At 57.2% G+C, this 21,990-nt stretch overlaps 2 protein-coding genes across 2 annotated transcripts; one reads left to right on the top strand and one right to left on the bottom strand.

The window, feature by feature from the left end:
• Positions 1–5,084: 5,084 nt before the first annotated feature.
• On the top strand, positions 5,085–16,124 carry PKN3 (protein kinase N3). Its single transcript, XM_012639757.1, has 22 exons — positions 5,085–5,188; positions 7,035–7,275; positions 7,466–7,611; positions 8,128–8,239; positions 8,315–8,442; positions 8,623–8,806; positions 10,590–10,736; positions 10,817–10,926; positions 11,031–11,174; positions 11,551–11,626; positions 11,710–11,878; positions 12,063–12,165; positions 12,278–12,345; positions 12,623–12,686; positions 12,819–12,910; positions 13,317–13,493; positions 14,158–14,220; positions 14,363–14,439; positions 14,912–15,054; positions 15,141–15,248; positions 15,413–15,493; positions 15,606–16,124. The coding sequence occupies exons 1-22, from the start codon at positions 5,165–5,167 to the stop codon at positions 15,816–15,818; spliced, it is 2,670 nt and encodes an 889-aa protein (XP_012495211.1). The 5' UTR covers positions 5,085–5,164; the 3' UTR covers positions 15,819–16,124.
• Positions 16,075–19,184, bottom strand: ZDHHC12 (zinc finger, DHHC-type containing 12). Its single transcript, XM_012639758.1, has 5 exons — positions 19,055–19,184; positions 17,657–17,793; positions 17,212–17,289; positions 16,847–17,013; positions 16,075–16,703 (listed from the first exon to the last, which is right to left on the bottom strand). The coding sequence occupies exons 1-5, from the start codon at positions 19,152–19,154 to the stop codon at positions 16,382–16,384; spliced, it is 804 nt and encodes a 267-aa protein (XP_012495212.1). The 5' UTR covers positions 19,155–19,184; the 3' UTR covers positions 16,075–16,381.
• Between the last annotated feature and the right edge of the window lie 2,806 nt (positions 19,185–21,990).

The raw sequence follows: 21,990 nt of genomic DNA, 5'->3' as shown, positions 1-21,990 counted from the left end.
AGCTGGTCAATATAAAGTGGACAAATTCTAATTTATTTGAAATGTAGGAAACAGTTTGAGGGGAAGGGTATAGTATTTTGAAGTTTCAAAAGGACTTTTCCCTAGGAAGAAAATTACAGTTGTCCCTCATCCCAGGTTTCAGTTATGCATGGTCAACGGTGGTCCTAAAATATTTAGAGAAAACTGCGTTCATGTAACTTATTACAGTTTACTGTCAAAATTGTCCTATATTATTGTTAATTTCTTACTGTGCCTAGTTTGTAAATTTTTGTTTTTAGCCCTATACCTTGAGGACAATACTATAATTTGTAAATTTTATCATAGGTATGTATGTATAGGAAAAAATACATAGGGGCTGCTGGTATCCATGGCTTCAGGTGGCCCCTAGGGGTGGTCTAGGAAGTATCCCCCACAGATAAGGGGGTAATACTGTAGTCTTGCTCTAATATTAATACTTAAACCTGTAATATTGTTTCACAAAGTTGCAGTTCAGCACAGCTGGTGGTTTTATGTGCTGGTGAGATTCTAGAGCTGTTAGGTTACAGGTTACAATCGAATATAATGTTCCTTTTGGGAAATGTCGAAAATTGGGGGCCCTTTAAGGCAATCGTTTGTTCCCAGCTATTGCTTCACTCTCTAGACTACCCTGTTTCTGCAAATCTTGTAAAAGAGGACCAGGCTGTGTGTGAGAAAGCAAAATGGCAAGCTTAGCACCCAGGAGAATCCCTGCAGAGTAGCCAGTGTGCCTTGTGCCCAATTGCAACAGGAATTGTTGGACTGGCCCTTAGGCAAGTGTGTATGCTCCTTTGATCAAGGACACTTAAAAAGAGCAAATAATGGCTGTTGAAGTAATTTCCTTCTCTGGGGAGGGGCTGTGCTCTTCCAAAACTGCCATACTCAGCCCATGAGGGGAATTTAATAACCACATGAATTGGAATAGAGGACAGTAGTTTGCAAGGTATCCTTACATTTAGTTTCAAAACCTTAAGGGAGGGGTTGGGTGCAGTGGCTCACACCTGTAATCGTAGCACTCTGGGGAGGTGGGAGGATTGCTTGAGCCTGGGAGTTTGAGGTTACAGTAAGCTATGATTACGCCACTGCATGCTAGCCACGGTGACAGCAAGACCCTGTTTGTTTATTTTTGAGACAGCGTCTCATTCTGTTGCCCAGGCTAGAGTGCCCTGGCATCAGCCTAGCTCACAACAACCTCAAACTCCTGGGCTCAAGGGTTCTTCCTGCCTCAGCTTCCCAAGTAGCTGAGACTACAGGCGTGAGCCACGATGCCTGGCTAATTTTTTGTTTCTATTTTTATTTAGTTGCCTGACTTATTTTTTTCTATTTTCCATAGAGACGGGATCTCGCTCTTGCTCAGGCTGGTCTCGAACTCCTGAGCTCAAGCAATCCACCCGCCTCAGCATCCCAGAGTGCTAGGATTACAGGTGTGAGCCACTGTGCCAGGCCAAGACCCTGTCTTAAAAAAAAAGAAGAAGGAATGTTCTGTTTTAGACCATCCTTGCAGCTCTTGTTTCTCCAGTGGTTTCAAAAAGACTTAATTTTAACTGGATTCCCTGACCTCCATTAATAGGCTCTTAAAAAATTTCAACCATCTTATAAAATATATTAATAGTGTTTATTTTATTTATTTATTTTAAGACAGGGTCTCGCTCTCTTGCCCAGGCTAGAGTGCAGTGGCATCATCAAAGCTCACTGCAACCTCTAACTCTCAGGATCAAACGATCCTCCTGCCTCAGCCTCCCCAAAATGTAGAGTTTAAATGGTCCACAGAGTACTTACACATTTTGCTTGGCTGACGGATTTGCTTCACATCTGCCCTGCTTGTTTCACTTGTGTTAGCTGCTTGGCTCCCAAAAGGTACAGGAGTGTTTTACTCTGGCATGGATTTGGGGCTATCAATTCCTAAACAATTGTGTTTCTGGGTTGATCTGATAATCTGTCACTATTGTTTTATAACAACTAGTTTCAGGGTTTTAATTAGTGCCAGAAACACAGGTTTGGTTTTTCTGTCTTTTTTGTTAGATTTTGCTATGAACCCTTTCTGACTATTGTAAAAATGTAATTCTGTTGCAAAGGGCAAAGACTTTCAGGATTTCCTGAAGACTGAGACAAGCTTTTTTTTTTTTTTAAGAGACACTCTGGATCTTGCTCAGGGTCTTGCTCTGTTGCACAGGCTGGAGTGCAGTGGCACGATCTTAGGTCTCTGCAGCCTTAAACTCCTGGGCTCAAGGTATCGTCCCACCTCAGCCTCCTGAATAGCTGGGACTACAAGAATGTGCTACCGTGCCTGGCTATTTTCTTATTTTTTATTTTTTTATACTTTTTTTAAGAGACAAGGTCTCACGATGTTGCCCATGCTGGTCTTGAATTTCTGGCCTCAGCCTCCTTGAGTAGCCATGGTTACCTGTGCCAGCCCCTGTACCTGGCAAATTCTTTAAGACATGAGTGAATAGCTATTCCAATTGTTTAAAAAGGACATTTGGCCGGGAGCAGTGGCTCACGCCTGTAATCCTAGCACTCTGGGAGGCCAAGGCATGCTCAGGAGTTCGAGACCAGCCTGAACAAGAGCATCTCAACTAAAAATATAAAGAAATTAGCCGGACAACTAAAAATAGAAAAAATTAGCTGGGCATCATGGCTAGAGCCTGTAATCCCAGCTATTCAGGAGGCTGAGGCAGGAGGATCACTTGAAATTAGGAGTTCAAGACCAGCCTGAGCAAGAGCGAGACCCTGTCTCTACTAAAAATAGAAAGAAATTAGCTGGACAACTAAAAGAAAAAAAATTAGCTGGTGGTGCATGCCAGTAGTCCCCGCTACTCGGGAGGCTGAGGCAGTAGGATCGCTTGAGCCCAGGAGTTTGAGGTTGCTGTGAGCTAGGCTGACACCACAGCACTCTAGCCTGGGTGACAGAGTGAGACTCTGCCTCAAAAAAAAAAAAAAAAAAAAATTTATTTTGAAAAGTTTATGATAACCCCATTAGTGACCATTCCCTTTTTGGATATGTGGCTGTGTTTATGAAGGCTTGTAAGTTTACTTTTTAAAAGGTCTGATGGAAAGGGCTGTTGTTTTGTGGTTAGAACAAGAGTAGTGAGGACTTTTAAAGTGGAGGGTGTGTGCCAACCTGACTAGTTGGTGAAGTGAGCTCGGATTCTACCCAGAGACAAATCTAAATGTAGATGGACTAGTTGCAATACTGAGAAGGAAAAACATTGTGTGTATGGAAAGGGGGAAAACATTTCCTGCTAGGAAGTTTTAGGTTCCTTTCAGGTTAACTGTTTTATACTTTTATAGGCCAACTAGCTGGAGAGTTTGTTTGAACTATTCACTATCCATTGGATGTTGAACATGAATTTACATTTTCCTAAGAATTCCGATCTCATGGAGTATCATCACTATCAGATGTAAGATGCAGGTATCTGGTCAGACTCATTCGGCAGCGCAGGACTTTGTTTCCCTGCTGGTTTGCCCAGCCTGGGTGCATTAGATGGATTTTGCTACCATTGAACTCCTTTCCCTTAGTGTAACAGTGAAACAAACACTTCTCAGCAAACTTGGAAAACCATCTAGTTCAGCTTCCCAGCTAAATGGACCTTGAGATGAGAAGTGAACACTCCGGTTGTCTGATCAGATTATACATTTGGCTTCTAGAAGTGACATTTACTTACCAAGTCAAATACGTATTTTTAAATGTTAATTAGCTGGCTGGACTGATGGCACCATTGGGGGAGTTCCTAAAAGGGGCAGAGGCTTGCTAGTTTGATTAGTGGGCTTTTGGTGAGCTGTGGTGAGAAGCTGAAGCTTTTTTACTCCCAAATGATGGATAATAACATTCACCTCAAGACAGCTTGAGAATCCTCATTTTAAAGAGCCTACTATGTGCCAGGTGCTTGTGTTAATGTCTAGCCCTCAACAACTCTGATATGTAAACTTGTCACGTTTTGCCTTTGATTATGAAATCTGGGCATGTCTCACAGAACCAAGCTGCCTCTGCTTATGCTGATGTCCCATTGTAGGACAACCCAGCGTTGTCCATGGCTGGCCAGTTTCACTTTTTCCAGCCCCTTGTGAGGTGATCACTGTGAAGTAAAACAGGTGGCTTCCTTCGGTAAGAGTGCTAGACCGTACCTGGTCCAAGTCAGGGTCAATATTTGGCCCTTCGTCACTTTCTGACCCCTTAGAGGGGGCTCCTTCTAGTGTGTTTCTGGCACAAGGGGCTGGTAAGCACAGGACGCTGGGAAGTGGCTGGAATGGCCCACCGTAGACTAGGCAGTGAAGAACCAGGATCCTCCAGACGGGCACGACGTTGCCAGCACACCCCATGCGGGCATCACTTTCCTGAGACAGTGGCTACTTCACAAGGTGTAAATGTTTTCTCTCCTGTTTGGATGGGCTTTTTAGCGCAAAGTTGGAACAATCGCTCTGGCTGAACCAGCAAGCTCAGTCTAGTTAAGTGATGGGCCTGAGAGACGTTTAGTTCATTCGTCCATAATTTGTAATTTACCATAATTTGGGTGAGGTTTTATTTTTCCCTGAGGTATACGTTCTTGGGAATAATAGCTAGGTAGGGCCAACCACTCCGAGGGGACGACAGTTTGGGATTAGCCCATTTTACACCCACGACATCTGAGACGAAGAGAGACTTCCCAGCGCATTAGGGGCGGCGGCCAGGTCGTGGCGGGGCCCAGGGTTAGCGGGTCAGCCCCGGCTGGAGTGGACCCACGACACAGGCTGCGCCCCGACGCCGGCAGGGGGCGCTGTCCCCACCGGGCAGGCCCCTCTGAGCGCGCGGCAGGGCACAGCCGGAGGACCCGGGCCCGGGGTGCCCCCCCTGCTCTCCAGTCCCGGGACAGAGGCCAGTGCCACGCCGAGCGGGAACTGCGGCCGCAGAAGACGGAGTACTGGGCCCGGAATCCCGCGGAATTTTGGATCCGGGAGAGGTGCTGGGGCCTCGGACCCCAGGAGCGGGCTCTGCGGCGTTACCCGGCGCGGCCGAGAGGCGGCGCTGGTCCTAGGTCCCCAGAGGGCCCGCGGGTCTCGGGAGGGGGCGCCCGATCCTTCGTCTCCAGCGCCGCTTCCCGGGAAGTTTCAAGTTTGAAAGTCCTGGCGGAGGGGCCGTGGCTTCCGGAACCCGAGCGGCCCCAGCGGCGCCATGGAGGAGGGGGCGCCGCGGCAGGTGAACGGAGCCGGGGCGGGAAGCCTCGTTTGCCGCGTCCCCAGCCCCGTCCCCGCCCCGGCCCCGCGACAGCTTCGCAGGGCAGCCCGGAGCGCGGGTTAGGTCGGTCATGGGCCCTGGAACCGACTCCAGGTCAGCCCGGAGCCTCGAGTCAGACCAGCCCGTAGCACATCTGACTCGGCATGGTGGGCCCCAGAGTTTCCTAAAATCGGTTCTTCCAAGTGGGGCTCTAAAGCCGACGGGAATTAGCGGGAAAGCAAAGGAGGCCCGGGGAGAGGGACGCGTGTGCGCACCTGGGGGGGGTCCTTCCCAGAGCACACGAGGCGCGGGGGGAGGGGCCCAGCCCCACGCCCGGGCCGGAACCTTAGGGTACAGAGTGTTCCAGAATTCCCAGGGGGCCAGGGTTCCTGCCCAGAGCTGGCAGTAGGTGCAAGCGGGCCCAGAGGGCCAAGGCTGTGTGTGCCCATCTGTCTGTTACTGTGGAGGGAGAGGTGATGTCCTGTCCCAGAGCAACTGGGGGTGGGCGGGGACATTTGTGTACAAGATAGGATCCCAGCGGGGAGCAGAGAGGAGGAGGTGTGTGTGGTCAGGATTCCAGCCCAGAGTAGCCGGGACACGCACAGGGCTATGCTGGGCGTGAGGTGTGGTAGACAGAGACTCCTGGAGTGCTCCCACCCCAGTCGCTTAGGGAGCCTGCAGGCTGGGTCTACCCCCTCCCATACCCTTCCTCCGGAGGTGCCTCCGCCTGTTCCAGCCGTGGCTTGTACACATTTTCCAATTTCCTGCAAGCCTCCGCCCTGCAGCGGGTGGCTGGGTGACTCAGGACCCTGGTGGCCAGGCCTCCAGCTCCATGGGATCTTTGTCTGCTCCGGCCTTTGGCTCTGGCCCTCTTGCCTAGGGCGGTCAAAGGATTTCCTGAGCCTCGCCCTTGCCCTCTGACAGCCCAGCCAGCTGACCCAGCCTACGCCTGGGGTGGGGGGTCCCTGAGGCTGGGGTCGCCACCCCTTCCACTAGGCTCAGGAGATGGAACACAGAGAGGTAAGGTGGGGTCCCTGCAAGAGTCTGTGTTGGGAGGGGCATCGTGGGTCACCCCAGCCTGTGGTCACCTTTGGCACTAGCTGGTTTAAAATGTCGGCCTCTGGAAAGAAGGTTTTCCTCTTCCTGGCTCCAGCCTGGGGTGAGGCAGTGAGAGACTTCTACCTACCCCCAGGAGCCAAGCTGGGAGTGGGCACCCGGTCCCTCTCTGTGCCTCCGCTTTGCCACCTGTGGCATTGGGATGTAGGGAACAAGCCCTGGCCTCACAGGCCACTGGCTACCTTCTCCAGGTGATTTTGGGTGAATCCCTTCTCAGTGCTGAGCTTTCTCTGGCTCCCAGATTTACTCTGGCTCCCAGACTTACGGCAGCCTGGTTCTCCATGGCTGGCAGGGAGAGGCTGGTATCCATCCCCACCAGCCCCAAGATGGTGGCCTCTCTCTGTCTCGACTGTGGGCAAGTTTCTTCACCTCTCTGGGTCTCAGTTTCCTCATCTCTATAACGGGCATAATAACTGCTCCTACCTGGTCGAGTTGCTGGGAGGAGTGAGGAGGTAGTATATGCCCCGCTTTTAGAACAGAACCTGGCACCCCGTGAGCATTGCATAAACATTAGCAGTTTCCCCTTCCCCTTCTCTAAACGGCAGACGACAGGAGCATGGGCTATGTGAGTGGCGTTGGGCTTTCCGTCTGGCTCTAAGAGCAAGCCCTGTGTGCGTCGGTCCTGGGTGCAGTCCCTCCACCCTCTCCATCTGCAGGGAGCAGGGGCTGCTGGTGGGGCTGTATCCCATGCCTCCTCTCTGCCCTTCTGCAGCCTGGGCCGGGCCAGCGGCCTTCAGAGGATGAGAAAGAGGCGATCCGTCGGGCCATCCAGAAGGAGCTGAAAATCAAGGAAGGCATGGAGAACCTGCGGCGGGTGGCCACAGACCGCCGCCACCTGGGCCACGTGCAGCAGCTGCTGCGCTCCTCCAACCGCCGCCTGGAGCAGCTGCATGGCGAACTGCGGGAGCTGCACGCCCGCATCCTGCTGCCTGGCCCCGGGCCTGGCCAGGCTGGTGAGTGAGGAGCTGAGACTCCTCAGGACGGGAGGCTGCAGGCTGACCCAGGCCCTGGCCCTGTGCCGAGACTGCCTTGCCTCCCCGAGCCTCCTCCCAGAGCCCCCGCCGATAGCCCAGGAGGGGAGGGAGGGGACAGCTAGGCCATGGAGGTCTGGGCTGTAGGTGATGGGAACCCTCCCTGTGACAGAACCTGTGGGCTTGGGCCCCCGGCCGCGGGCTGAGCAGCCAAGGGCACGGCACCTGGAGGCTCTACGGAGGCAGCTGCAGGTGGAGCTGAAGGTGAAGCAGGGGGCCGAGAACATGACCCACACGTGTGCCAGTGGCACCCCCAAGGTGAGGCCCCCAGCCTGATAGGGGAGGCACAGTCCCAGCCTCACCTCTGGTGAGACTTGGCTGTCAGATATTAGGGGAGGGGCAGCTCTGCCCCGATCCTGACAGGGAAGTGCAGCCCAGCCATTGACCCTACAGGTCAATCTGCTGGAGGAAGTGCCACCCCAAACCCCAGCCGGGTGGGAAGGTGTGGCCCTGAGCCCGAGACTAAGAGAGAAGGCCCTGCACCAGTCCAGCGGGATCCCAGTCCAGTCCCCAGTCCCACCTCCCAGTATGATGTGGGGAGCCCCAGTCCGTGTCTGACAGGAAGACTTGGCCCCAGCCATGATCGGATCGGGGAGGCTTAGGCCCAGCTCTTGTCGCTCTGATGGAGAAGGCTCTGCCCCTGCGGCTGGCCTGGCCAGAGAAGCTTGACTCTAGTGTCTGGCCTACTGAGGGAGGCTCGGCTCCAGTCCCTGGTCTGATGGGGGTGCCCTGGCTGAGAACTGGTCTGACGGGGCATACGGCATGGCCCCGCAGGAGAAGAAGCTCCTGGCAGCCGCCCAGCAGATGCTGCGGGACAGCCAGCTGAAGGTCGCCCTGCTGCGGATGAAGATCAGCAGCCTGGAGGCCAGTGGGTCCCCTGAACCAGGTGAGGCCTTGAGAAGGCCGCAGGGCCGGGCAGGGCAGGGCTGGGCAGGGGCTGAGGGATGTCCTCCTCCCCCAGGCCCTGAGCTGCTGGCGGAGGAGCTGCAGCACCGACTGCGCGTGGAGGCTGCTGTGGCCGAGGGCGCCAAGAACGTGGTGAAGCTGCTCGGTGGCCGAAGAACACAGGACCGCAAGGCGCTGGCCGAGGTCAGGCCCCAGCCCCTCCCTGCTGCCCTCTCCGAGGGTCTGCCTATTCCCATACCACCCTCTGCAGTGGCAGGAGGCACCTTCCGTGGAGATGTCATGTGGGTGGTGACTCTGGGTAGCCTGGGCCACTGCCGCCCCACGTATCCCATAGGCCTGCCCCTGCCTGTGTCCCCTTTGCAGGCCCAGGCCCAGCTCCAAGAGTCCTCCCAGAAACTGGACCTCCTTCGGCTGGCCCTGGAGCAGCTGCTGGAGGGCCTGCCACCTGCTCATCCTCTGCGCAGCAGAGTGGCCCGGGAGCTGCGGACTGTGGTGCCTGGGAGCCCCCCACCCTCAGGGACACTTGTGAAGCCCACGGCCCTGACAGGTAGCTGGGAGTCCCTCCCACTTCAGAGCTCTCCTTCCCTTTTGGGGAGGACCCAGAAGCACAGTGGGGAAGCATTTCAGGGAGGAGTTCTAATCCTGGCATCACCACCCACTAGCTGTGTGACCTTGGGCAACTGACATCCCCTCTCTGAACCTCAGTCTATCCATCTGTAAAATGGGGATGATTTTATTCATAGCACTTCCCTCATAGGGTTGCTGTGAAAGTACAGTGACTTGTTGCACGTAAAGTGCTAAGCGCAGTGCCTGGCAGAGTCTGCACTGGGACAATGTAGCTATCATATAAATAAATAACTGTAATAATGCTTTAAGTGCTGGCGTGAGGGAGCCCACAGACCTGGAGGCCTTGGTACCCAGTCCTCGGCAGCTCAGACTATTAGAAAGTTCTTTCCTTTTTTTTTTTTTTTTTTTTTTGAGACAGAATCTCACTGTGTTGCCCGGGCTAGAGTGCCGTGGCGTCAGCCTAGCTCACAGCAACCTCAAACTCCTGGGCTCGAGTGATCCTTCTGCCTCAGCCTCCCCAGTAGCTGGGACTACAGGCATGCGCCACCATGCCCTGCTAACTTTTTCTATATATTTTTAGTTGTCTGATTAATTTCTTTCTATTTTAAGTAGAGACGGGGTCTCACTCTTGCTCAGGCTGGTCTGGAACTCCTGAGCTCAAACAATCCGCCCGCCTCGGCCTCCCAGAGTGCTAGGATTACAGGCGTGAGCTACCACGCCCGGCCAGAAAGTTCTTTCTTATCTTGAGCTGAGCTGTGTCTCCTTGTAGCAATTGACAAATAACCTGAAAGCTTCGGCTTCGCAGCCCTGAGCTTCCCGCCTGAGATACAGTGTGAGCCAGGAGGGCCGGCGGCTGCCTGCGCAGAGCGCGGGTGCGCAGCAGACGGGCCCCTTCCACCGGCAGCAGAGCTGAGAAGAGGAAGTGCAGGGGCTGGATGGGGCCCCCTCGCCTGGCCTTGGGGAATCAAGGAATGCTTCCTGGAGGAAGTAGTGCTTGATCTTGGCCTTGAAGAACCTACAGGAATACTTAAGTGGCCAAGTTGGGGAAGGCAGAGGGAACAGCTTGTTAAAAGACCTGGAATCCAACTACTCACGGCCCCCGTACCCTAGCTCCTGGCTGAGCACCCCAGTTCCTTCAGTCTTCTTTCCAAGGTCTTCCCACTCTGAACACCTGCCTTTGTTTATAAGGGCTGTCTGAGTGTAACCCCCAGGCCTGGACTCCTTAAATGGTGCTCTTGGGCCCACTTCGTATTCTCAAAAGCTGCTAGATTCCAGTGCTTCCTCTACCCTTTGAGAGACAGAACTCTAGTGACCCTAAAAATGAACTTACCCGCTTAGCAAAGCGTGTTTCACACCTTTGGGGGAGGTGGGGCCGAGTGGGACTTACCTCCCCTGCTCAGGTGGAGAAGCTGAGGCCAGGGGCAGGTGGGACAGCACAGGAGGTCAGGCTTCCCGCTCCCTGCCCCAAGCTCTCGTCCCTGCCACGGTGCTCTCTGGGCCCTGAGCAGCAGCATCCCGCCACGTGCTGTGGCTCCGCGCAGCCTGGCTGAAGTCTGGGTTGTGCTGCACACCTGTGTCCCTGCTGCCCTCACATGTGGAGGGGAGAGCCAGTCGTTCTGCCCGAGGATGGCAGGTGGCTACTACAGCCTAATGTAGGTAGGGTCTGGATTCAGCCACCTCCTGGTGAGAGTGGGATTCCTAGGATGTCAGGGCACATTGGCGGTGGCAGAGGGAAGACAGCATCTGACAATGCCCCCCCACAGGGACACTGCAGGTCCGCCTCCTGGGATGTGAGCAGCTGCTGACAGTTGTGCCGGGACGTTCTCCGGTGGCTGCACTGGCTGGAAGCCCCTCCGAGGGCTGGCTTCGGACCAGGGCAAGGCAACAGCGTGGTGGAGGCGAGCTGGCCCGTGAGTGGGGAAGCAGCTATGCGGGGATGCAGGGGACTCCTGCCCTAGGCCTGCTCTGACCCCCAGCTCTGGCCCTGCAGGCGAGGTGCTGGCTGTGCTGAAGGTGGACAACCGCACCGTGGGCCAGACAGGCTGGGGGCAGGTTGCCGAGCAGTCCTGGGACCAGACCTTTGTCATCCCACTGGAGCGAGTAAGGCTGGCCTTTGCATGGTTGGGGTGACTTTGGGATGGGGTGGAGCTGCCCAGGTCAGGGCTCATGCCGCGCCCCAGCCTGAGCCTGGCCCCTCTGTGTAGGCCCGCGAGCTGGAGATCGGGGTACGTTGGCGGGACTGGCGGCAGCTGTGTGGCATGGCCTTCCTGAGGCTGGAGGACTTCCTGGACAATGCCTGTCACCAACTGTCCCTCAGCCTGGTGCCACAGGGGCGGCTCTTCGCCCAGGTGCTCACTGTCCCTGCCCTCTGACCTGGTGGGTCCCTGGGTGCACAGGGTGAGGAGGGCCTTTGAGACCCACCGTGTGTAAGGATCGAGACTGTGGACCAGAGAGGGCCGGTCTGCAGGAATAAGGACTCCCAGGCACTCTCGCCCCTAAGGGGCCGCATCTGGAGGCCTGCGTCCTTGTCCTAACTGCCTGTCTCAGCTGTGACCCTGGACATTTGCCTTGCTTCTCTGGGCCTCAGTTTCTCCACTGGCATCCATGAGGACATTGAAGCCGTTTTTCGGGCTCTTGCATCTATTGACACTGGAAGCTTGGGCTGAGCTGGGGCAGATGGGGTAGGAGTGGGCCAGTCCTCAACCCTGCCCTCTGCCCCTGCAGGTGACCTTCTGTGATCCTGTCATTGAGAGGCGGCCCCGGCTACAGAGGCAGAAACGCGTTTTCTCTAAACGCAGAGGTGTGGGGGGTGTGGGGCTCTGCGTGTGGGGAGCAGGGCTGGGCCCCCATGGGCCCCGGCCTGAGCTCCCGCCTTGTCCCCAGGCCAGGACTTCCTGAGGGCTTCCCAGATGAACCTCAGCATGGCGGCCTGGGGACGCTTGGTCATGAGCCTGTTGCCCCCCTGCAGCTCCCCAAGCACGATCAGCCCCCCAAAAGGGTGCCCTCTGACCCCGACTATACCCCGGGGGGCCTCCGATCCTGCCTCCCCCAGGTGAGGAGCCACCTGGCCCACACCGATGTTTCTCCCTGGCGCTGCCTCTCTCCAGGTTCAGGCCGTGTCTGTCCCTACTGCTCAGCCCTCTACGCTGTCTGTCTGTCTCTGCATGGCTGTGTATCTGTCCCTCCAGCTATTCCATCTGCCTGTGCTGGGCCATGTGTCTGCTTCCCCCCCACAGTAATTTCCTGCCCAAGAAGACCCCCTTGGCAGAAGAGATGAAGCCCCCACCCAAGCCCCCGCGCCTCTACCTGCCCCAGGAGCCGACCCCCGAGGAGACCCCGGTGAGGGGTGGGCGAGGCTCATAGGCCCGGGGGCCTCCTGGAAGGGGCTGGCAGGCTGGAGGGGAAGTGGGGAGGCAGCTCGGCCCTCCCCTGAGCCCCTCTGCCCTTGCAGTGCATCAAACGCCCCCACATGGAGCCCAGGACTGGACTCGGGCCATCTCCACCAGCCTCCCCTGCCAGGTACCCCCATCTGGTGCGCATCGTACTTGAGCATCGGTGTCCCCATTTGTGCATGGCTCGGTGGCTCCTTGGGTGTGTGCGCTGGCTGGCTCTCAGGTCCTTACTTAGGAACTCGCGTTACCGAGCTCCAGTTGCATGCCAGGGGCGCTCACTGCAGGGCTCTTCCTCAAGCGCCATAGCTGGGGACAGCCTGGAACTGGGCATGCAGGGCTTGGAGTGGCTCTGGGTGGAGGCCCAGCCCTTGTCCTGGGGGCTTCCTGTGCCCTTTCTCTTGCAGGAAACCACCCCGACTTCAGGACTTCCGCTGCTTGGCCGTGCTTGGCCGAGGACACTTCGGGAAGGTAGTGGGCTGAGGAGGGTGCGGTGGGGTGGGGGGACCCGGCACATTAACCAGGAGGACAGTGATCCGTGGGGGTGAGGAAGTAAAGGCCTTGTGCGGCCCACCTGGAGCCTAACCTCTCCTTGGTCCCCAGGTCCTCCTGGTCCAGTTCAAGGGGACAGGGAAATACTATGCCATCAAAGCACTGAAGAAACAGGAGGTGCTCGGCCGGGACGAGGTAGAGAGGTGCGTAGCAGGGCTGGGGAGCCCAGGCAATGGGACCGTTGGCCCTGGAAGACACCCAGGATGGCTGGCCTGGGCTTTGAGCACCCAGAAGGCAGCTGAAGGCTCCTGGGGCTTTGGAAAGGTGACACTGTGGGGCCAGGCAGGCCTGCGTCCTCTTTTTGTGCTTGCAGCTGCGTACCCTTGGAAAGGTTCCCTCTTCTCTCTGCACCTCAGTTTGCTGTTCTGTAAAATGGGGGCATAAGTGGTTATACAGGTTCCATGACCCATGTGAGCCCTTGATATTTAGAAACCACCACGCTACCCACTGAGCACTTTGAGGGCCCAGCGAGCCAGCGGTGTTGTGGGGGGGGCAGGGCACAGCTGGGGGAGAGTTTCCTTCCCTCTAAGACCCCAGCCTCCCCTGCAGCCTGTACTGTGAGAAGCGGATCCTGGAGGCTGTGGGCTGCACAGGGCACCCCTTCCTGCTCTCCCTTCTCGCCTGCTTCCAGACCTCCAGCCACGCCTGCTTCGTGACTGAGTTTGTGCCCGGTGGTGACCTCATGATGCAGATCCACGAGGACGTCTTTCCTGAGCCCCAGGCCTGGTGGGTTCCCCTTCCTCCTGCCTGCGTCTTCCAGAAAACTTCCCCTGGGTCCCCAGAGCTGCTCCCTTCCTCCTCCTGCCTCCAGGGTGCCCATCAGTAGAGGAGCCGCCAGTCAGAGAGGCCTGGGTTCCCATCTTGGCGTCAGCTCTCAGCATTCGTGCCCCTGGGCTTTCATTCATGAAGCTGTGAACCGGGCTCGAAATGACTGTTTCACGGGGTTGTCGCATAGATGAGAGTAGTGTTTATAAATTGCCTGGCACGGGGACTGGCAGCTGGAGTTATTTTTTCCCTCCAGTGCAGCCTCTGGAGTTAGACCCAAACTGGCATATCAGCCCTGCCTCTGACTGCGTGACCCTAGGCAGGTCACTTACCTGGAGTCTCAGATCCTCATCTGAAAAATAGGCATAAGGAGCATCAACCGCAGGCTGCTGGGAGGACGCAGGACACTTGGCATGGTCCCTGGCACAACTTAAGGGTCCAGTAAGGATAGATAGTTAGTGCACAGCAACCTTGGGACAACCTTGAGCCCCCCCAGGCCCAGGCGGATGTTTGTCCCAGTCTCTCTCCCACATCTGACTTCAGCTGGGACATCCAGGTGTCCCCAGGCCATGCCTTCCCTGGTGCCTGTCCTGGGCCTGAATTCACCCACATACCACTCTTCCAGCTTCTACCTGGCCTGCGTGGTCCTGGGGCTACAGTTCTTACACGAGAAGAAGATCATTTACAGGTAGCTTTGATCCCACGGGTGCCCGGGGGAGGTGAGGCAGGAGGGAGGCGGATGCTGCCCTCCGGGGCTGCTCTGGGGCCAGTTTCTGTTCCCCAGGTCTCAGCCCTTCTCAGCCACTTTGACATGCCCCCCTTGCACTCAGGGACCTGAAGTTGGATAATCTCCTGCTGGATGCCCAGGGCTTCCTGAAGATCGCAGACTTCGGGTTATGCAAGGAAGGTGGGGGTCACCCGTCACGATCCATGTCCTCCAGCATTACCTCCCCAGTGTGGACCAGCAGGGTGGTGGGCAGGTGGCATCTCCCAGGGAATCCCCTCCCGACCCAAGGATGCCCTGGTACTCCCCCACCCTCATTCTAGGGAACAGCTGGCCACACTGGCCCCTGCTTCCTAGCCCTAGAGGCTTTTAAAGGGCCCCAGCTGACACTTGGCCTGAGGGAGAGCCTGTGGTCGGGTCTGGGCATTGGGTCCTGCCTTCTGTGGGACCTTGGCATGTGAGCTTGGCTGAGACTCCGCCTCCTCATGTAGTCAAATGGCACTGTAACCATCCCCACCTCGTCAGGTACTGGGCAGGGCTTGGCACAGGGCTGGGTTCCTGGAATTCTAAGGGTCGGCTATTGGTTCTTACAAGCACAGAGGTTACTGTGAACGGGACACGCCCAGCAGGCATTGGTGTGCATGTTGGTTTGCAGGGATTGGCTTTGGGGACCGGACGAGCACCTTCTGTGGCACCCCAGAGTTCCTGGCCCCCGAAGTGCTGACCCAGGAGGCGTACACTCGGGCTGTGGACTGGTGGGGGCTGGGCGTGCTGCTCTATGAGATGCTGGTGGGCGAGGTGCGCACTGGAGTGGGCTGCCGGGGCCTCCAGGTCTGGGGGTGAGTCACCCAGGCACCCTGCTGAGTGAGCCCCCATCTCCACAGTGCCCATTCCCAGGTGACACCGAGGAGGAAGTGTTTGACTGCATTGTCAACGCGGATGCCCCATACCCCCGCTTTCTGTCGGTGCAGGGGCTCGAGCTCATTCAGAAGGTGAGCACTGCAGGGGCCAGGTGGGGCTGGACAGCTGCTCACGGCTCATGTGTCCCCTGCTGCCCACCCTTGGGGCCCTGTGGCCCAGCTCGCTTGTGGTGCTGGTGGAGGTGGGCAGTGCCTGGGGCTGGGTGCCCCAAGTGAGCACCTGTCCTTTTGCTCAGCTCCTCCAGAAGTGCCCGGAGAAGCGCCTGGGGGCAGGTGAGCAGGATGCTGAGGAGATCAAGATCCAGCCTTTCTTCAGGGTGAGTGGCCGGGACAGCTGTGGTCCCCAGCGCCTGGCAGGGTGGGCGGCATGGAGTGACCCCTGAGAGCTGCCGTTCCTGCCACCTCAGGCACCTCTGCCCTTGCCCCTAGACCACCGACTGGCAGGCGCTGCTCGCCCGCACCGTCCGGCCCCCCTTCGTGCCCGCGCTCTGTGGCCCTGCGGACCTGCGCTACTTTGAGGGCGAGTTCACGGGGCTGCCGCCTGCCCTGACCCCTCCTGCGCCCCGCAGCGCTCTCAGTGCCCACCAGCAGGCCGCCTTCCGGGACTTTGACTTCGTGTCAGAGCGATTCCTGGAGCCCTGAGGGCCGCTCCCGACGCCTCCGCCCCCTGCCCAGATGGTTAAAGCCTGTGCTCGCCCAGCTGTGTGGCCCTGCACAGGCCCAGGCCTTTGCCTGCTATTTATGTGTCCTTGGGACTTATGGTGGCAGCCACAGGGCTGCTGTCAGGGGCTTTGCTCAGCGTCACTGGACAAAGCGTGTCACTGCCCCCTCCTGCCCACCCCTCTGCCTCCCAGCGAGACCCGGGCCAGCAGGGGTGCCACGGTAAGGAGTGGTTTGGTTTGTCTTTTTAATACTTGACTTGCTTTATGGATTATTAAACTTGTAAAACTGTGCTTGGAGGCAGCCTGGCCTGGGGTTGAGGGGAGCCAGGGTCTGTTTGGGCCTGTGTCTCCCACAGGTCCTCTTCCTCCCCTTCTTCCTGTGGAAGGCGGAGCTGCCTATAGGTGGGGATTCCGTCTTGGAGCCCCGCTCTGAGGCCTGGAGGACGGCAGGAGTGAACAGCCCCAGGCCCCGAAGAGCCGCCCCCAGCAGGTATAGCCCCTCTGGTTTTCAGGCACGAGATAGCTGCCCTGCCTCTAGTGAGCCTAAACAGCTGGGCTGCTGCCCTCCTCTTCTTCCTCAGCCCAGAGGGTCTCCCAGGACCCCGAGGGCCACCCGCAGAAGAAGTGGGCCAGGTTGCGGGTCAGGCCGAGGTCAAAGGGGTTGCCGGGGCGCTGGCGGAGGTAGCCTATGCGGTGTGAGGACATGAACTCCCAGGTGGTGGTGTTGCTGGCCACCAGGTAGACGTGTGAGGCCAGGAGCAGGCCGGCCACCAACGTGAAGAGAGACAGCAGCAGGAAGGTGGCGAACAGGAGCCCGCTGGACCGCAGCCACAGCCCCCAGGGCTGGAAGAACCGGAGGCCTGACCTGTGGGACCGACAGGGACGGGAGCTAGGGGCAAGCAGGGGAGGCCCTCCCTCCCCATGCCGGGCCGCAGGGAGCCCTGGCTCTGTACACACGTGTGGGTGCACGCTGCCCACCCTCCCCTAGGTGGTGGCGGTGGCACCTACCATGCCAGGTATAGGCCCCACAGAAGCACCACCAGCTGCAGCGCCAGGTAGACCACGAAGAGCGGGTGGTTGCGTTCCCCCACACAGTTCTCCATCCAGGGGCAGTGGTGGTCGTAGCGGCGGACGCAGCGGCGGCACTCACGGCAGTGCCGGGCCCGCAGAGGCTGCTGTGGGCACAGACAGGAGTAGGAGCTCGACGCCAGCCCCACTGTGGGCCCACCACTGAGGGGAGGGGAGGCCAGGGATCAGGGCCTGAATCTGGGAGGCTTTGGAGGAGTCATGAGACCATGGCACGGGGGCGGAAGGAAGTCAGGGAGTCTCAGCTTTGCCCTGACCCCTCCCATGGGGGTCCATGCATCACTCACCAGCACCAGGCAGTATCTGCAGCGCCGAAGAGGGATCACCTGAGGAACCATGGCTGTCTGTTCCTCCCTAGGGTCCTCCTGAAAATGAGGGACAGGGTGTAAGATGGGGTCCCCTGGGAGGCAGATGGCACAGGTGGGCATATGCCTTGGGGCCAACTTAGCTCTGAGTGTGGAGAGTTTAGAGTCCCTCCTGTGTAGAATGGAGGTGTGGGATGGGGCAGAGTGCCCTGGACTGAGCAAGGGTGTGTGATGTTTGCAAGTAGCTTCCCCTCTATGGGTCTCAGTGGTTTCCTCATCATGGGAAGGGGTTCTAGGGCTGGCAAGAGGATTCACTGAGATGCCCCGCAAGAGCCCACAGCACAGGGCCTGGCACGGAGACCATTACTGGGGCCTTGGGTCCCTGCTGATGGAAGGAGGGGTTCAGGCCCACAGGGGCCCTGGTTACCTGGGGCTGGGGCTGAACATTCACGTAGCCTGGGTCCATGAGTGACACGGCCAGGTAGAGCAGCAAGGAGCCCAGCACCAGGAGCAAGAAGGTGAGAGGCAGGAGCAGCTCCCCCTGCTCTTCCCATTGCCGCAGCTCTGGAGGGGCCGGAAGAGAACAGTGAGGCTGGGGCCGGGGCAGAACAGGAGGGGGTGGGGCTGGGGTGCAGCTGGTGGTGGGGAAATGCGCTTCTGGCCAAGCAAAGGCCTGGAGGTGGGGATCTATGGGTGGCCATGTGTGGCCAGCAGTTCATCTGCGCTTTATCTGGAGGGTAATAGGGAACCATGGAAGGTTATAGGGCAAGACCTGTTTTCTGAAAGCCCTCCTGCTGCTGGAGAAAAGGTGGGTCAGGGGGAAGTCTGGCCGCAGGGTCTGGCAAAGAGGAAGAAGATGGTGGCTGAACAAAGTCTGGCAGGAAGGGGACCAGATCTGAATGGATGTGGAGAGAGGGAGGAGGGATCCTGGGTCTCTGGCTCTCTGACAGGGATAGACTGGCCAGGTCTGACACACAGGAGACAAAGACGTAGGAGGGTGGAGCTGGTGGGCTCAGATACCACAGAGGGGCATGAGGGGAGCCCAGGCCAGGAAGGGTCCAGTCTGGGCTTAAGCCCACAGGAATGACCGGAGATTTGGGGGAAGCGGGGGGCCGGGGGAGGTGGTGAGGAATGAGGGGGCATCAGCAGAGCGTGGTGCCCCTGGTTGTAAAAGAGCAGAGAAGGAAACGGGTGGTTTGAGAGGGTGTCTTCTGATGGGGAGACCTGAGCAAGGTTCTAGGCTAAAGGGCAAAGGCAGTGAAAGAGATTTGAGGTCTTGGGAGCAAAGTGAGAAGGGCCCCCAGTCCAGGGGCTGAGGCTGGACCATCCAGGGGCTGGGTAGGGAGCTACTGAGGGTAAAGATGGGAGGGGGAATGGGCGCTACCATGGAAAGATGGCAGACAGACCGCTCCCCTACGGACTTGGGCAGCTAGTGGCTATGGTGGTGGGGCAGGGTGTGGGGGGGATGCCAGTCCTTGAATCTAGTTGATCCTCCTGATCTTATGGGTGAAAAGGCTGGGAGCCAATTCCTGGGAAGGATCAGGGGAGACAGGGCTGAGACCCAGTGGGCGCCAGATGGGTCCTGGATGGACAGGGCACCTCGCAGTGATCAGGAAGATGCTGAGATTAATTAGGGATCAACTGGGTATCAGGCGGAGAGCAGGTGGCCCTTGGAATGATAGCTGGGGAGGGGGCTTCAGGAGCTGGCGGAGATCGGGTCAATCCCAGGATCTCTGGGGATCAGGCGGGGGACCCTGTGAGACCCAAACGTCTGGGGAACCAGGCGGGAGCGGGTGGGTCCAGGGTCGCGCGGGGTCCGGCTCACCGGTATCGTGCAGGAAGAGCACCAGCGTGATCCCCCAGGTCAGCACGGTGTGCCCGCTCCGCACCAGGACGCCAGGGCTGAGGAGCGCCCAGGGCGCCATCGCCTCGGCCCGGGGCCCCACCCGGAAGAAGCGCCCAGAGGGGCGGGCCCTCCGAGGGAGGGGGCCGCGGCCAGCCTGGGATTGGTGGATCCTGCGGTGGGCGGGGCTGAGCTGGCTCAGGGAGGCTGCCTATTGGGTGGCAGCTGCGGCCGAGTGGGCCCTCAAACCAACAGGTGCCTGAAGAGGCCGAGGGCGGGGCCAGCGCGCGCGCAGCTGGAAACTCCCCCAACTCCCGACCCCACCAGCAGGTAACTTTTGAAAGCCCAGGAGCAGGCGCGCGTCTCCGCCCGCTCCCCTGGGATCCGCCCCGACGGCCTCGCGCATGCGTGCAGCTCCCTGGGCGCCTCGAAGGTCCAGGTGCGTGCCATAGCTCCGGGAGGCAAAACTGTGCCCCTGGGTACAGCTCGCCCAGGGTTGCTCAGTGGTGACATCCTTACCTCGTTTCGATTCATTTTCAGATACTGCAAACGAATGAAAAAAGTGGAAGTCCCTGGTGCGTGGCCTAACTTGGGTGGGAGTTAGAAATATCAGCGCTGCCCGCTGCCCCTTCCTACCTGTGTGACCTTGGGCAAGTTACTGAACCCTTCTGAGCTCTATTTTCTATCTCAATAAGGAGGATGACAATAAGGTGTCTGGGGGAATTAAATGATGGAAGTGCAGTGTCTTAGCACAGGACTGTCCTGTCTTCCCTGCTCTAAGCCACCACCTACACTCTGCCAGGCTGACTTTCCCAGCGGGAGCTTTCAGGCTGTTCTTCCCTGTGTCCCCAGGGCCTTCCTTCAGCCCTGCTTTTCCCAGGCACCTCCCACCGACACCAGCGTCCACCTCTGCCTGCGCTGATTGGCCCGTCCCAGCTCCTGCAGCATACCCCTCTGACGATGTTGACAGCTCCACATCCCTTTTTCTGTTGGGGAGCTGGCTCTTCCCATCCCACGTGGTTCTGGAGGGGCTGCCCCTCACCCCGAAGGGTGGTGGGAGGCCAGGTGTGGGCCTGTGAGTGAGCAGGGCCAATCACAGTCATTCCATGTGATTACCATATAGATGCTGAGAGGAAAAGGGGCAGTTTTTGGATCTCACACATAAGGAATAGGATATAAGGGCAACCAGGAACCATCTTTACACCATGTGGGGAGAGTCTGTCTGTGGTAGGAGAGAATGACTGATAAATATCAGAGACAAGCAGTTCTAAGAAAGAGCAAGAGGTAGCATTAACAGCATTGTCTGGGCCGTCTAGATCCAGCTACACCTGAAGCCAACAATCACTCTAGGTTCCCAGTTGTATTAGTCAATGACTTCCCACCTTTGAAGAACCTGAGTGGATGTTTGAGTTGGTGTCTGTCATTGCAACTCAGTCTTGATAACGGCAATGGGTGTGTGTCACTTAACGTGCTGAGGGGGGACCTCTAGCACATCATCCACTCAACAAATAATTCTGAAGTTTCCGTGGGACAGGCACACTGTGCAGGTATCAAAGATAAACAAAGCTGGACGCTAGTTCAAGTGGTAAGGACAGATTTTAATCAGTAACATACTATTGCAATAGGGAACAGGGCCCAGTGGGAACTAACTCAACTTCTGTTTGTGCAGAGGTGACTGCTAGTTATGTCAGTGTTTGTTTAAGTCTTTAATATGTGGGGAGGGGATGGATGAGATCATTTGTGCTAAGAGTCTTTAGTTTTTGTAGGCCAGTGTTGAGGACTAGTTAAGAAGAGGGCTTAGAGGAGTGTGGCTAGAGTTTGGTTAAGGAGAGAATCAAGACACTGGGCACACACCCACCTGGCATCTATTCTCCCTTGATCTGGTGCCAGTACCTAGACTATTCTTTGGGGAATAGTCCTTCATCGGGCACAATCTTAGCGGTACCATCAGAGCGCTCAGACCTCCCCACCCTCAGTGAGGTGGGGCACAGCCCCCAAGCTGGCCAGTCTTTCTTGAATCTTGAGCACAGGAAGGAGAGCAGCTGGGAAGGATTTATCACCTGATGGCAGTGCCCTGAAGAGGCCAGCTGTGGGCTCCTGGGAGCCAGATCCCCCAAGCCACTCTGGGGCATGTCCCTCCTGAGACCCGATAGAACCGTTTATCTTTTGGTTCTGTGAGCTCTGCCACATCCTGACATCCAGGGTGGGTTTCTGTTGCCTGCACCTAAAGCACCCTAACTGATCCAGGGTCCAGACTGACCCCTTCCTTCAGCGAGCTCACATCTTGCTGGGGCAGAGACATGAAATAAGTCAATTGCCGTTTTGGGGGCAATAGGACAGGCAGGCAGCTGGGTTCATCCTGGGTGGGGGTTTGCTCAGGTTTCCGCATGGTGGAGAGGGTGACATCGTGTGACTGCAGTTTGATGACCCCGGCTACTCACAACCTTCTTGCTCAGATTGTGTCCCCTGAGCATCTTTTGCCTGATATCAGGCTTCACATAGAGATTTGCACTGATTCCAGCTCTTAGTGGGGGTCACGTTTCTTATGGAGACTCAGTAAAATGGCTTTCTTGTTTAGACATTAGTCTACTTTTGGAGAGCTGGGTCGTGTTTGAGGGCCCTAAGTGGCAAAATATAATTTCTTCCTTTGTGAAACAGATGATTGGACCCTGGGCTGTAGTGAATGTTCCAAAGCCCTGCTGATGTGGTTTAAATGTGTCCCCTCCAAAATTCATGGGTTGAAACTTAATCCCCATTGTGGTGGTATTGAGAGGTGGGGCCTTTTGCCCTCATGATGGCTTAGAGCCTTATCAAAGGGCTGGAGGGAATTAGCTTAGGCCCTTTGGATCTTTCACTCTGCTCTTCTCCTGTGTGAGGACACAGTGATTGTGCCCCTCTTGCCCTTCCATCCCTCCTGC

The sequence above is a fragment of the Propithecus coquereli genome, unplaced genomic scaffold (assembly GCF_000956105.1).
Source record: "Propithecus coquereli isolate 6110/MARCELLA unplaced genomic scaffold, Pcoq_1.0 Scaffold142, whole genome shotgun sequence".
Taxonomy (NCBI): Eukaryota; Metazoa; Chordata; class Mammalia; order Primates; family Indriidae; genus Propithecus; species Propithecus coquereli.
Note: the sequence above shows the minus strand (reverse complement) of the source record. Positions and strands in the feature narration are given on the sequence as shown.